The sequence below is a fragment of the Borostomias antarcticus genome, assembly GCF_949987555.1.
Source record: "Borostomias antarcticus genome assembly, chromosome: 15".
Taxonomy (NCBI): domain Eukaryota; kingdom Metazoa; phylum Chordata; class Actinopteri; order Stomiiformes; family Stomiidae; genus Borostomias; species Borostomias antarcticus.
Genome location: NC_140248.1, coordinates 8,831,234 through 8,844,029, shown reverse-complemented (window position 1 = coordinate 8,844,029; position 12,796 = coordinate 8,831,234). Strand labels below are relative to the sequence as shown.

Sequence of the window (12,796 nt, the reverse complement as noted above, 5' to 3'; positions counted from 1 at the left end):
ATTTGTGCTGGAACGTTCCACGTGTCGGGGGAACCATTGTCAGCCCTGGAAACAAGCACACCCCTGTGTCTGTGTTGGTGTTTGCTGATTATTCCAAAACAAACAATAAAAGCTTTCAGACTGCCCTCCGTCCATGCAGGGAATCGCTAAATGCTCTTCATATTTGAGAGAGGTCTGGAAAGCCGGTGCCGGTAGCCCACACCGATGCCACTGAAAAGCCACAGCTGAGCTCTGCCTATGGCAGAATGAGTAGGGAGCACAGTGCCAGGCAGGCAGCCATTCTGCCACCACAATAGAAAAGGATCTATGAATAGCTTTCAGTGTATGAACAACACCGTATTACTGCAGTGAATGTGACAATGTTGAGCCATTTATTACTTGCATAACTGAAAACCACTTCACCCAGTGGTGAGGGCACCAAAAAGGAGAAAAAATGTAGCATTGCCTGGACTTCTAATTTAGTTCCATTACTGAAACCAGTTTGTAGCTATTGCATTCTTTTGGTTTGGCAGACCCTATTCATTTACTTTAGCTAGCTATTGGACATGGCAGTAAAGCTCTTTTACATCATTGCCAGAGGGTTTAGCTTAGCCTGATCTAGCATCATCTTCACTACACTTCAGTGGACCGGCTGGTGAGTGGCTCGATGAATCCCATCATCAGCTGACTGATAGGAACCAGTCGAAGTCTGCCCATCAAAGCTATTCCACTGGCTCAGCGACTGCGAGCTGTTATATTTATGTGGGATATATAGGTCTTCTTCAACTCATCTCTACCGTCACTCAATAAACATGAACCTCCCAGAGTTGTAACTGTTTAAACTGCATTGGACAGCTTCTCTGAGTCCCTACAGCAGGCTGTGATCCTGTCTCTGATCTCTGTTTTACAGGCGTCCAAGCAGCCAAGAAGTCAGGGATCCCAGCTCCCAGGGAGATCCCTCCCGCCATCAGCAGGGACCGCGTGTCCCTGAGGGACCAGCTGAGGACGTCCACGGCTAAGAAGATGGTGCCCAGCTCCAGCACCTCCAGCCTGGCCACCCTGGCTAAGCAGCGCGGGCCCGTCAAGACGCGGGCTGACGTGGAGGGTACGGACAACAAGGGCCTGCTGGAGAACCAGGTCAAGGATCTGCTGGCTGAAGCCAAGGCCAAGGACCTTGAGATCAGCAAGCTGAGAATGGAGCTGCAGCGCTGCCGGGGCAAAGCCGCCTCCTCCTCCTCCTCGTCCTCCTCCTCCCCCCCGGCCAGCACCCCCTCCCCCCAGGAGGGGGCCCCCGAGCCGGCCCAGAGCAGCGAGGCCCTCGTCCTGGTGGGGGAGCTGAGGGAGAAGAACGGCAAGTACCAGAGAGAGCTGGCCGCCCTGCGGGAGGAGAACCAGGCCCTGAAGGGGAAGCTGCTGTCCCTGGAGGCCTCTCCTCTCTCCGCCGCCGCCAAGCCCACGGCCGTCAACGGCCTCCCCTCTGACGCCGACACCACTCCAGGGCAGACCCGCCCTTTCCCCGGTGGCAGCCCGCTCAAAACCTCCGTGTCCTCCGGCAGCGACATCACCAAGGGCTCCCCGTCGCCCGACTCCGAGTTTGAGAAGATCCCCTCACGCTCGGAGTCCGTGAGCAGCGGCGGCGGTGGCAGCGGCGGCGTCAAGGGCATGCTGGGTCGCCGCGACCCCTCAGTGGAGAGCCTGACGGAGCGGATCCAGAAGATGGAGGAGAGCCACCACAGCACGTCCGAGGAGCTGCAGGCCACGCTCCAGGAGCTGGCCGACCAGCAGCAGGTGGTGCAGGAGCTGACGGCGGAGAACGAGCGCCTGGCCGAGCAGAAGGGCCTCCTGCAGACGTCGCTGCAGCAGCAGAGGGAGCGGCTGGAGCTGCTGGCCCAGAAGAACGAGGCCCTGGCCGCCAGGCTCCAGGAGCAGGCGCAGGCCCAGAGGGAGGCGGAGGGAGGGGGCGGCCAGGGGCCTCGCGTGGCCGAGCTGGAGCAGAGGTACCAGGAGCTGGTGGAGAGCTCGCGCTTCGAGCGGGAGAAGCTGGTGGACATCCAGCAGCAGCTGACGGGCGGCCTGAGGGCCCTGGAGCAGGAGCACCAGGAGGCCCAGGGCCAGGGCCGCGCGCTCCGAGAGGAGAGGGACGGACTGCGGGCGCGCCTGGACGGGGAGCTGGCGCTGGGGGGCCGGACCACGCGGGCGCTGGAGGAGCTGCGCGCGTCGGCCGAAGGCCTCAGAGCGGAGAACGGCAGGCTGAGGGCCCAGGTGGACGTAGAGAGGCAGAAGGTGTGCGAGCTGAAGGCCGTGCAGAGCGCCGGCGACAGCACCGAGCTGCAGGGCCTGCTGAAGGCGGCCCACGCCGAGAGGGACCGGCTGGGGGCGGAGGTGGCCGAGCTCCGGCAGGAGCTGCTCCGGGCTCAGGCCGACGCGGAGCACGTCCGGGCTGCGCTCTCCAAGGTGGGTGGGATGCACGGAAGGCTCTTACTGACACTGTTCCAAAATAAAACCCAGTCATCTCTTTGCGTGTGTCAGTGGAGGAGTAGATTTATGTGACTGGACACTGCAAGAGATTTGTGATGTCTGGAGCGCAAGTCACAAATACTTTTGCTTTAAATTGTGCACAGTGTCCCCAAAAGCAGCTCGCTGAAATAAAGAACACTTCATTGATTGCAGGAGAACAGGAAGTGTGAGAACGCAGAGTCCCTTCTCTGGAATTCAGGGGGAGGTGTACACAGGAATTAGAAAAGTGTATTGGTCTTTGTAGTGGAAGGGCAAACACACACCCACACTTATACCTGTGTGCACGATTAGTCACTGTCATTCGCCATAATGGTTTGAATAGCACTCCACTATCAATGGCCCCGGCCTAGACAGACTGTGGCCTGTGTGAGACGCCTTCCTCCCAAGTTAAGTTACACGTACAGTAACAGGTGCGACAAGTAACTCATGCTCAATGAAATAGCTTCAGAGCATGAGCAGCGGTTATCCCCCACAGCACCACAGACGTTTAGAGTCTGACCGTGTCTACATCCTACATCTCTGACTGAGCTCTGTGATGTCATCAGTGAGGGACCCTGAGCGGGGTGTCCAGGCCGGGGTGTCTGCGAAGTGACTCAGCCTCCTGGCTTCTGCCACCAGGGTGTGAGGGAGAGGCCACTGGCCTCTGGCCTCCATGACATCAGCTACCAATGTCACGCTCTGTAAGTGCACACTTTCTACAGTAGAGTGCCTTAGATCAGGAAATTATTTTTGAGTATCAACAGGCAGACATCGTTTAGAGAGCCATATGTCTCCCATTAGCCACCAGGAATTAGGGGGGCGTTTGGGTTGTTGAGTTTACTGTCATGATGAGTGTATTATGGTTTCCACTACCAGTAGGAGGTGAGGAGAATCCATCTTGCCCCAGATCATGAACTCTACAGTTCGCTGACTCACCATCACCTCAGGTCTGTTCACAGACCAGTTAGACATCATCAGCTTTGGTTTTTGGACCACTTCCTGCAAGGCTCTGCTGGAGATCATCTATGTGGACGTCAAAACTGCTTTCATGATGTCCTTCTCTTCACGTCAGACCCGAGTAATGCACCAGAGGACCTTGCGATCAGATCACATCCCCAGACATAGAATGTTTGGTGTTAAGCGTGTTAGGTGTTTATGGCTAAGTAACACATACAGTACCCTATCTATTGTATGTAAACCACAGTGTAGACTACTGTGTGTTAAGGGGATATTTTAACACCGGATACAGAGACTCAGCGCCATCTTGTGGCGGCAACCATCCATAGCCCTTTTATCCACACTGGAGACTTAGAGACATTGCTCCTCATAGATGTCCTAATTAACCAATCAGCTTGTGTGTCCCCCCCCCCCTCCTCCCCAGGCGGAGGGTGAGTGTCAGGAGGCCCAGCAGAGGGGCGAGGAGCGGGAGCAGGAGTTGAGGGACCGGGTCAGTTCCCTTGAGGAGGGCGGGCAGCAGGCCGAGGCCCAGATCAAGGACCTGAAGGAGACCATCTTTGAGCTGGAGGACCAGGTGGAGCAGCAGAGGGCCGTCCACCTCCACACCAACCACCAGACCATCCTGGACCTGGAGAGTACGTACGCAGTGCTGGCTCTACCAGGACGTAGCTTAGGATGTAGCCTCTGGTTTGCGTACATACGTACGTAAGGGAGGTCCCACCTATTACAGTATAGTATAGCTACGTTTGTACTGTATAGACTGTTTGCCTCTGTGAAGGAACACGTAAATGGTAAAGGGACTGCACTTATATAGCGCTTTTCCACCTTAGCGGCACTCAAAGCACTTTACAATGGCCTCTCATTCACCCATTCACACACACATTCACACACCAATGGCGGTAGCTGCCATGCAAGGTGCTAACCTGCTCATTGGGAGCAATTTGGGGTTAGGTGTCTTATGAGAGGCAGTGTGAGACATACAGTACAAGCATACTACTGTAACAAACTAGCCTTCAGATCTGAGCCTTTTAAGTGCACTGAGTCATTAGGTCGGCGGTCTTGATGGATTGAGGTCTTCAGGGAAATGTTCTCAAAGGCGTCACCTGTTTCTCCCTTTAGATCAGGTCAAGAGGGTGGAGGAGCAGAAAACTGAGGTGGAGAGACAGATGAAGGCCCTCAGCAAGCAGAGGAGGGTGAGTGACCCACAGTAACACTGGCCTGAAGTATGGACACTACCTGAGATCACAAAAGGTCATACATGTGCACTTGTGCCGGTGTACATGTTTGTCTGCGTGTGTGTGTGTGTGTGTGTGTGTCCTTGCCTCACCGGTGTGTTCGGCCTGTGTGTGTTCAGGACGAGACGGAGGAGTGGCAGCGGTTCCAGGCGGACCTCCAGACGGCGGTGGTGGTGGCCAATAATTTCAAGGTGGAGGCGCAGCAGGAGCAGCGCTCCCTCAGGAGAGTGCTGCAGGAGGAGCAGGAACGCAACGCCAAGCTCTCCTCTGACCTGGAGCAGCTGCAAGGGGTCAGCAGGTAGGTCCGCAGCAACCCTCCCCTCCAGAGCCCCCCCCCGTCTCTGACCCCTCCTCCTCGGTCTCTACGTAACCCCCTCTCTCCCTCTCCTTCCTGGCTCCCTCCCTCTTGGAACTGGGCTGTAGCCTCTCTCACTCTCTCTCTCTCTCTCTCTCTCTCTCTCTCTTTCTCTCTCTCCCTCTCTTTCTCCTAACACACACTGTACCCTGGGGCTGCTGTTCTGTTCCTCCCAGGGCTTGCCAGATCCCACTGATAGTGTCAGTTCTGATCATAGACATCAGTGACTTGGTTTAGAACTTGTCCGGGCCCTTGGCTTCCCAAAAGTCCATTTTAACATAACCTTAATAAATCTTAAATAAATAAATAAATAAATAAATATTCTGATTCTAAATCCTTGGATTCTGTGGCCTTAAATACTTGGATTGTAGGGATTTTAAAAGTCCTGGGACTTGGCAAACCCTGTAGATTAGCAGTCTTTCTCCTGCAGTATTTCTCTTTCTCTCTCTCTTTCTCTCTCCCTCTCTCTCTCTCTCTTTCTCTCTCTCTCTGTCTTCTGCTCCTCTGAGCGGCTGCATACTCTCTGACTGCCCTGGTCTCTGTCTCTCACTGATCACCTGTAGTAACACTCAAACCTTCGATTTCCACACTATCGGCATACTGAGAGACACGCGGAGGCTTAGTTGGACTGAAAGCTGCTGCCCCCTTACGACATTGGATAGTGTGTCCTCCAGACCCGCGTTCAGGCCGAAGTCTGTGAGTTTGGACTGTAGAGGGCCATCTTTGTCTCGCCTGCCAGTGTGCAGTCAATGAAATAGCCCAATTATTCACAGTGCATTTCGTAAAGAAAGAAATATCTATACTTTTACATTTTCTGTTCTTTTCTCATTAATATCTTCCAGTACGCTAAACGGACAACGTCCAGTGATTACAAACAGCCATGGAGGGAACAATAAAGGATCAACTGTGATATGCTGCATAATTTATCATTTACAATATTAATAATAATAATAGAAATAATAATAGTCATCTGGTTTATTTGTTGTACTATATGATACGGGTACTATGTTCAATTAAATGCTTATCTGCGCCCAATGTGGGCCTCAGACTTAAAGACCCTGAGATTAAGACTCCTACTACCGACTGAGCTATCCAGGCCGTCCCCCCTGACCTGAACCACACTGTTAAAATAGTACGTTATGCTCCGGCCTGCTCTGGACTAGCCGGTATGCCACACCCCCTCGTCCTGCAACTCTTTCTCTGAAGGGAGCCCCTGAGACAAAGCTCCTTATGTAAAGCCCAGGTGAGTTCCTTGCCAGCCCACTGAATGCCTTTAGTGTGAATGCCATTAGAGCCAACCTGCGTGATGCTACTGACACTCCTCTCTATGCACTGCTTCCTCTGCTGCTTCTCTGTGTCTGTCTGTCTGTCTGACTGACTGACTGATTGGATGGCTGCACGAACCCAGACCTGCCCGCTGTCTCCTTTTTTTAGAGGCACCGGGTCTGCATCTCGGTTCCCGCTACTAAACTGAATGTACCTGGCAGCGCCACCTGCTGTTCTTTGTGTGAATAACTCCCCTTACTGAGACTTGTCAGACTACACAGCATGATGACTTTATTTGTTCTCATCCTACTGAATCATCTGCTTGGTCAAGTGCTGGATTATGTATCCAGACCTCATATATGACCACACAGGACTGTGTTTCAGGGCAGGTTTGACTGATTTCATGACCCTCTTTGTAGATGCATGGAACAGGCAGACTGGTATCTGCCACAGTGTCTTAAGATAATGCAAATATATGGATATGCTTCACGTCTAGAATGGTTGTCGAGCAGTGACAGATGGGATAATTGAATGGCTTTGATGATGTACTTGTCTTTTTCTACATTTCCATCAGTGTTGACTGTTGTTCTGCTTCTCTGTTGCAGGCTGGGTGCCGGAGCCAGTTTTGACACCAAGACTGCAGTGGAGGGCCGGTAGTAGAGTCCAGACACGCCAGGACCAGCTGAAGACAGTGTTAGTACTGAGCTGCTCTCATCAGTGTTACCAGGCACCATCTTTTAACACTTTTTGGGGGGGAAATATTTTGAATAAAATACATTTATATCATTTGCAAATTTGCTCACATTTGGGATGCCCTTTTCCTTGGGCTAAGGGAAAAGACCAGTGGTTTGACGAAGTATCTGTTTCTGATTTACAGACAGTAGATTACTTTTGTGCCTTTTAATAGTGGAGGATGTCAAGGTACATTAAATGCATTTTACTCATTTTTTAAAATGTTTTAAAAACAAATTAAAAGATGGGCCTTTTTCGTTGAGTGTTGTGGGGACTGACAGCTAAGTCAAAATGGTCTGCTTATCAGCAAGTTAGCTTAAATCAGATTGAATTTCTACATTCTGGGCCAAGTACAACTGAGAAAGCAAAACAGACAGCTTATCACGTTTTTGATGTATAAATAAAGCCATTTCTTAGGTTGTTTTACTCACACCGAAGGTTGTGGTTGTATTTTATCTGACAGTTTGGAATATCTGTTACTTCTGGTTCAAGTGGTTTGATGATGTTTTGTGAAGTAATTAATTGCCAACAATCAGTTCACTCTATTTCAATTCCATGAGATTATCCTTGCAATTATAATTTTAATATTGTTATGTAGTTATATGGAGAAAAGAAACTTTTTGCTTTGCTTTCAAGATATTTGCACCATATGTTGATCTGTTAGTGTGGGTGATTTTTGACCACTAGATGACGCTATAAAACAGACAGACAGGCTCAACAAACTAGGCTCATTGGTCAGACTTTTGCTTCCATCTGCACTGGTCAGACGTTGTCTTTAACCACTCTTTATCAGTGCTGAAGTCCATATTGAAGCAATGCTGGGTGATGCTTATTACTGCCTCAAACAGCTGTGCCTCAATATCTTTATTAACTCACAATATTAACATCAAATTCATTGTCTTGAAGCTCAATGTTCACGCAGCGCTGCGACTCATTTACAGTGTGCCAATTATTCAGGGTAGACATCAGATCATTGGAACAGTGTTAGCGTGTCACCTATAACCACCCATTCAGACTAACTGCCATCCTGTGAATCTCAGGTTATTATCCCTAGCCAGTTATGAGACTTATTCAGTTGATGCAGTAATAAAAGCCATAGTTCTCAATCAGAGACAAACATTGAGGGCGGTTTGATGTTGCCAAATATACAAAACCACCTGGAAGAGATAAAGTGGTAAATGTTTGGTGTGGACTTTTCTCTCAGCCTGCAGTCAAGCCATTTACTCAACAACCCAGTGAATGTGCAACTGTTTAATTTATTTGTATTAAGTCTGTTGTATGCCTGTGACAGATCAAAATATAAAATGTTGTTTATCTAGAGACATGGTAAATGTAAGATGTTTGTCCGTTTCCATCTTTTGTACTTGTTGATTGGAAAGTCAATAAATGAATGACTCCAGTATAGCTGTGTTTGTTTGGAGTGTGTGTTTGTTTGGAGTCCACTCTCTTTAGGAAGAAAAATTGCTTCCTCGTCAATATCCTCACCTCATACCCCTGTTCCAATCCACAGTGACTCATTCTGCCTCCTACCGATCCCTCACAGCTCCTGGCCTCCAAGACAATGTTCACTAGAGGAGGAAGGAGTACTGTCTGTGCTCACGACTCTTGAGTGCTGTAATTCAAAATTAGGGATGGTTATTACCAGTTATTGCCATTGTAATGTGGAACGTACGACATGAGGTTTATCTGTGGAACAAATGTTAGATGGCTCGGTCAATATGCTGAGCAAACGAGTCTTCATTGCCCGTCTGCAGAAGATTGATCAAACAAATTGTAAACCATTGTTCTGATAACAGTCAGTTAAATATTGCTGTTATGATAAGAATACAAGATGACGTTGCGCTAACATTTTACAATAAGTTTACTGTGTTTCCCAACACACACACACACATACTGTGCGTACACACACACACACACATACTTGTGTTTCTATACTATTATGGTGTATCGTCCTTTGTCCCCCCCAGGTGGCGGGGGGAGGAGGGGGGTCCATCCGAGGCAGACGGAAGTCCTCACTGGTGTGGAATGTCCATGACCCCGACTTCGCCCCCTGACACTAACGGCAACACCACCTCCGAGCCCGGCGCCACCGTCAAGTCCCTCATCAAGTCCTTCGACACACCTGTACAGAGTGAGCACGAAGCACCGCACAAACACACTCACACTCCGCTGGCCGAACCAGCGTACCTGCACTAGTGAGCAACAGATGCTAGCCAGCCTGTGATGCAGTACACTTCTTTACAGAGCTCAGTTCATACATGGCCAGCTATGTGCCTAAGCTGGGCTCTGTGTGACTAGCTTCACTGCTGAGGAGAGGGAGGGAGGTAAGAGTTTATTGGCCACAGGCAGAGTTGAGAGGTTTGTTTTGGTTTGTTTGGCCTGTTGGATCATGGGGGAGATATGAAAAGCTCCATATTATGTGATGTCAGCAGCTGAGGATAATTTCCCCTTGCTTGGCAGCAGCAATACAAAACAAATGCTTACTACCTGTAAAAAACATGCTTTTAAACCAAATACTTCCTGTTACACCTGACCCTGATAAGTCCTATTTCTATACTACTGACACAGATATAGAAGAACATGGGACACAGCAGCTAATGTGAAGTGGTGTTGTATCTTCCAGATGGACCAGGAGGACACACTGTCCAGATGCACTCGTCACCACGAAGCCCCCTGAGTGGGATTCCCGTCCGCACGGCCCCGGCAGCCGCTGTCTCCCCCATCCAGGTACGCCTAGCCCCCCCACCATGGATCAGTCTCACTAACCAATGAACGTAGTTGATGTAGCCACAAGCCTTCATCCTGATGATCTCACCAGCCTGTTGCGTTTGGTTTTGTGTAGAGACACTCGTACATCAAGCCGCTCTCGAAGACTTTGGAGAAAAGGATTAACCATGGAGACTTTTCTCATCCAGGTAGGTTCTCGGAATGGGACTGATCCCAAATAGATACCACATCAGCCACTGTTTTCCCTTGACCTCTCTGATTACTATATTTGATGGCTGTAAAGTTAAACTGCAGTATGTACTGTCTCTATCAATATCCCGATGTCTAGTGTTTTGTAGACAGTCCTGCAGTCACTAGTCATTGTTCTCTCATTAACTCCACAGGGACAGAACATTAGCATTTCATGACTCATAGCTCTGACAAAATGACTTGTCTGCTAAACCCTGAACATTGAACAGGAACCACAGAAGTTACATTATGTGATCATCCAGCTTGTGTTTGGAAAGAGGAACTTCAGTTGATATTTCCTTGGCAACGTCAGTTCCAGCAAATGTTCCAGCAAAAAAAAACAACGTGTGCAGTCAAGTGGATCCCCAGATTTATCTCAACATCATTTGGCCTAATTTGGTCAGTGGTGCAGTTCCAGGATGTCCAGAACCATGTTATTCCCTGGGATAGGTTGACCTTGGTGACCACATTGCAGAAAGCTGTATGAGGGATCGGCAGAGGCGGAGAACAAGGACAGTTCCCGTCTAATACAGTATGCTGCGGTGTTTATCTCTGTTTCTATCTCCCCCTCAATGTCCCCCTCACTCCCTGCTTTCACCCCTCTCTTCTTGTTGTGTCCCCCAGAAAGGTTGGGCGGCTCTGGGGATGAGATGAAACCCAGCAGCCTTATGAGGAAGAGTCCCTCTCTGGAGTCGGTCATCAAGAGTCCCACCAGCCTCACCGGCCGCAGTGCCTCCCTCAGCTACGGCAGGGCCAACAGCAAGCTCAGGTACAGGGAGAGACTCGGTCAGAGACACACGAACAGCAAGCTCAGGTACAGGGAGAGACTCGGTCTGAGACACACGAACAGCAAGCTCAGGTACAGGGAGAGACTCGGTCAGAGACACACGAACAGCAAGCTCAGGTACAGGGAGAGACTCGGTCAGAGACACACGAACAGCAAGCTCAGGTACAGGGAGAGAGTCGGTCAGAGACACACGAACAGCAAGCTCAGGTACAGGGAGAGACTCGGTCAGAGACACACGAACAGCAAGCTCAGGTACAGGGAGAGACTCGGTCAGAGACACACGAACAGCAAGCTCAGGTACAGGGAGAGACTCGGTCAGAGACACACAAACACACACAGACACGACAGTCAGAGACTGCCGGTCAGACTGATGAGCACACATAGCTCACATAGTGGCACCCTAACCCTGTACTTCAAACTCACATAGTGGTGCCCTAACACTGTACCTCAAACTCACATAGTGGTGCCCTAACCCTGTACCTCAAACTCACATAGTGGTGCCCTAACCCTGTACTTCAAACTCACATAGTGGTGCCCTAACCCTGTACTTCAAACTCACATAGTGGTGCCCTAACCCTGTACTTCAAACTCACATAGTGGTGCCCTTACCCTGTACCTCAAACTCACATAGTGGTGCCCTAACCCTGTACTTCAAACTCACATAGTGGTGCCCTAACCCTGTACTTCAAACTCACATAGTGGTGCCCTAACACTGTACCTCAAACTCACATAGTGGTGCCCTAACACTGTACCTCAAACTCACATAGTGGTACCCTAACACTGTACTTAAAACTCACTTAATGGCACCTTAACCCTGTACCTCAAACTCACATAGTGGTTGGGGGGCCGCTTGTACTCCACACATTTTTTTAGTATTGGATCTATATCAATGATATGCCAGTGATCTTTGATAACCCTCTCTGTGTCCTTGGATACAGGTGAATATTCAATGACACAAAAGTCTCTATTGTTTATTTTTGTTTGGTAGTGGTAAGACATTCATCTTGGCCCAATACGTTTGTCCATATACTGTAGTGTAATGTACTAAACTGTGTGATGGTCTCTGTTGTCATACTACAGTTGATTGAATGCAACCAGGTCACTGAATGCATAATGGCCCATATCACATTGCTGTCCCAGTCAGTAAGCCAGCCAATGTAAACTTGGCTGGGGTGGGAATGAGTAAGGAATGTTAGAATAAGATACAGTGTGCGCTCACTATTGACCTTAAACACTACACTTCATTAATATCCGGTTATGTTTTCCTTATTCTGTTCCATCAACCTCAGCTCTCAAAACAATCACTCTAATGACCATGGAAAAACAGATGTTGTTAGCAATGTACACACTCCGTGCATTGCTGATCTTTATAGACACATACAAACATGACATTTTCATTAAAGGGCTTCCTCACACTTCTAGAACCGCCCTCTGTTTGGGTATCGTTTTCCGAGTCCTTTGATCCTTTGATTTACTCGCTGTTTCGGGACGTGCCTGGGAATCCATCCCTGCTACACACACGGGGTCTGTGACCGCAACATTCATTGAGGATATATGCTCCCCGGGCCTCAAACAGCCGAATAATGAATTAAACAAACAGGGTCTGATCACGTGTGGTCATTACACTGACCACTGTCAGTGCAATGACCACAGTGTCTCCCTCCCGGCCTTCCCTGGGGGGGGGGGCACAGACTCAGCACTGATTAACTTTCATTATGACCAACCCCAACTCTCAACCCTGGGGGACCAGAATGCACAGCAGATATCATTACAATCAGGATGTGTGTGTATGTGTGTGTGCGCGCGCACGAGTGAGTATGGGATTTACGAAGACACGCGCACGTATGTCCGCTGCGCATACACACACACACACACACACACACACACACACAGATGACAGGGTCTGACCGTGGTGGTGGTGTGTGTGACCCCTGTGACAGTGTGGAAAGAAAGGACCCCTTGGCGGCCCTAGCGCGGGAGTACGGAGGATCTAAGAGGAACGCTCTACTGAAGTGGTGCCAGATGAAAACAGAA

At 49.7% G+C, this 12,796-nt stretch overlaps 1 protein-coding gene across 1 annotated transcript in view; it reads left to right on the top strand.

Annotated features, from left to right (window-relative positions):
* specc1 (sperm antigen with calponin homology and coiled-coil domains 1) overlaps positions 1–12,796 on the top strand; it is a gene marked incomplete at both ends in the record, with an annotated part of 52,680 nt that overhangs the window by 24,158 nt on the left and 15,726 nt on the right. The window contains 9 exons of the mRNA XM_084449397.1: positions 890–2,433; positions 3,857–4,067; positions 4,552–4,625; positions 4,787–4,965; positions 8,988–9,151; positions 9,644–9,747; positions 9,863–9,935; positions 10,600–10,744; positions 12,703–12,796. The exon at positions 12,703–12,796 is cut by the window's right edge and continues 9 nt beyond it. Of these exons, the coding sequence (XP_084305523.1) occupies positions 890–2,433; positions 3,857–4,067; positions 4,552–4,625; positions 4,787–4,965; positions 8,988–9,151; positions 9,644–9,747; positions 9,863–9,935; positions 10,600–10,744; positions 12,703–12,796 (2,588 nt within the window). The remainder of the gene's footprint in view (positions 1–889; positions 2,434–3,856; positions 4,068–4,551; positions 4,626–4,786; positions 4,966–8,987; positions 9,152–9,643; positions 9,748–9,862; positions 9,936–10,599; positions 10,745–12,702) is intronic.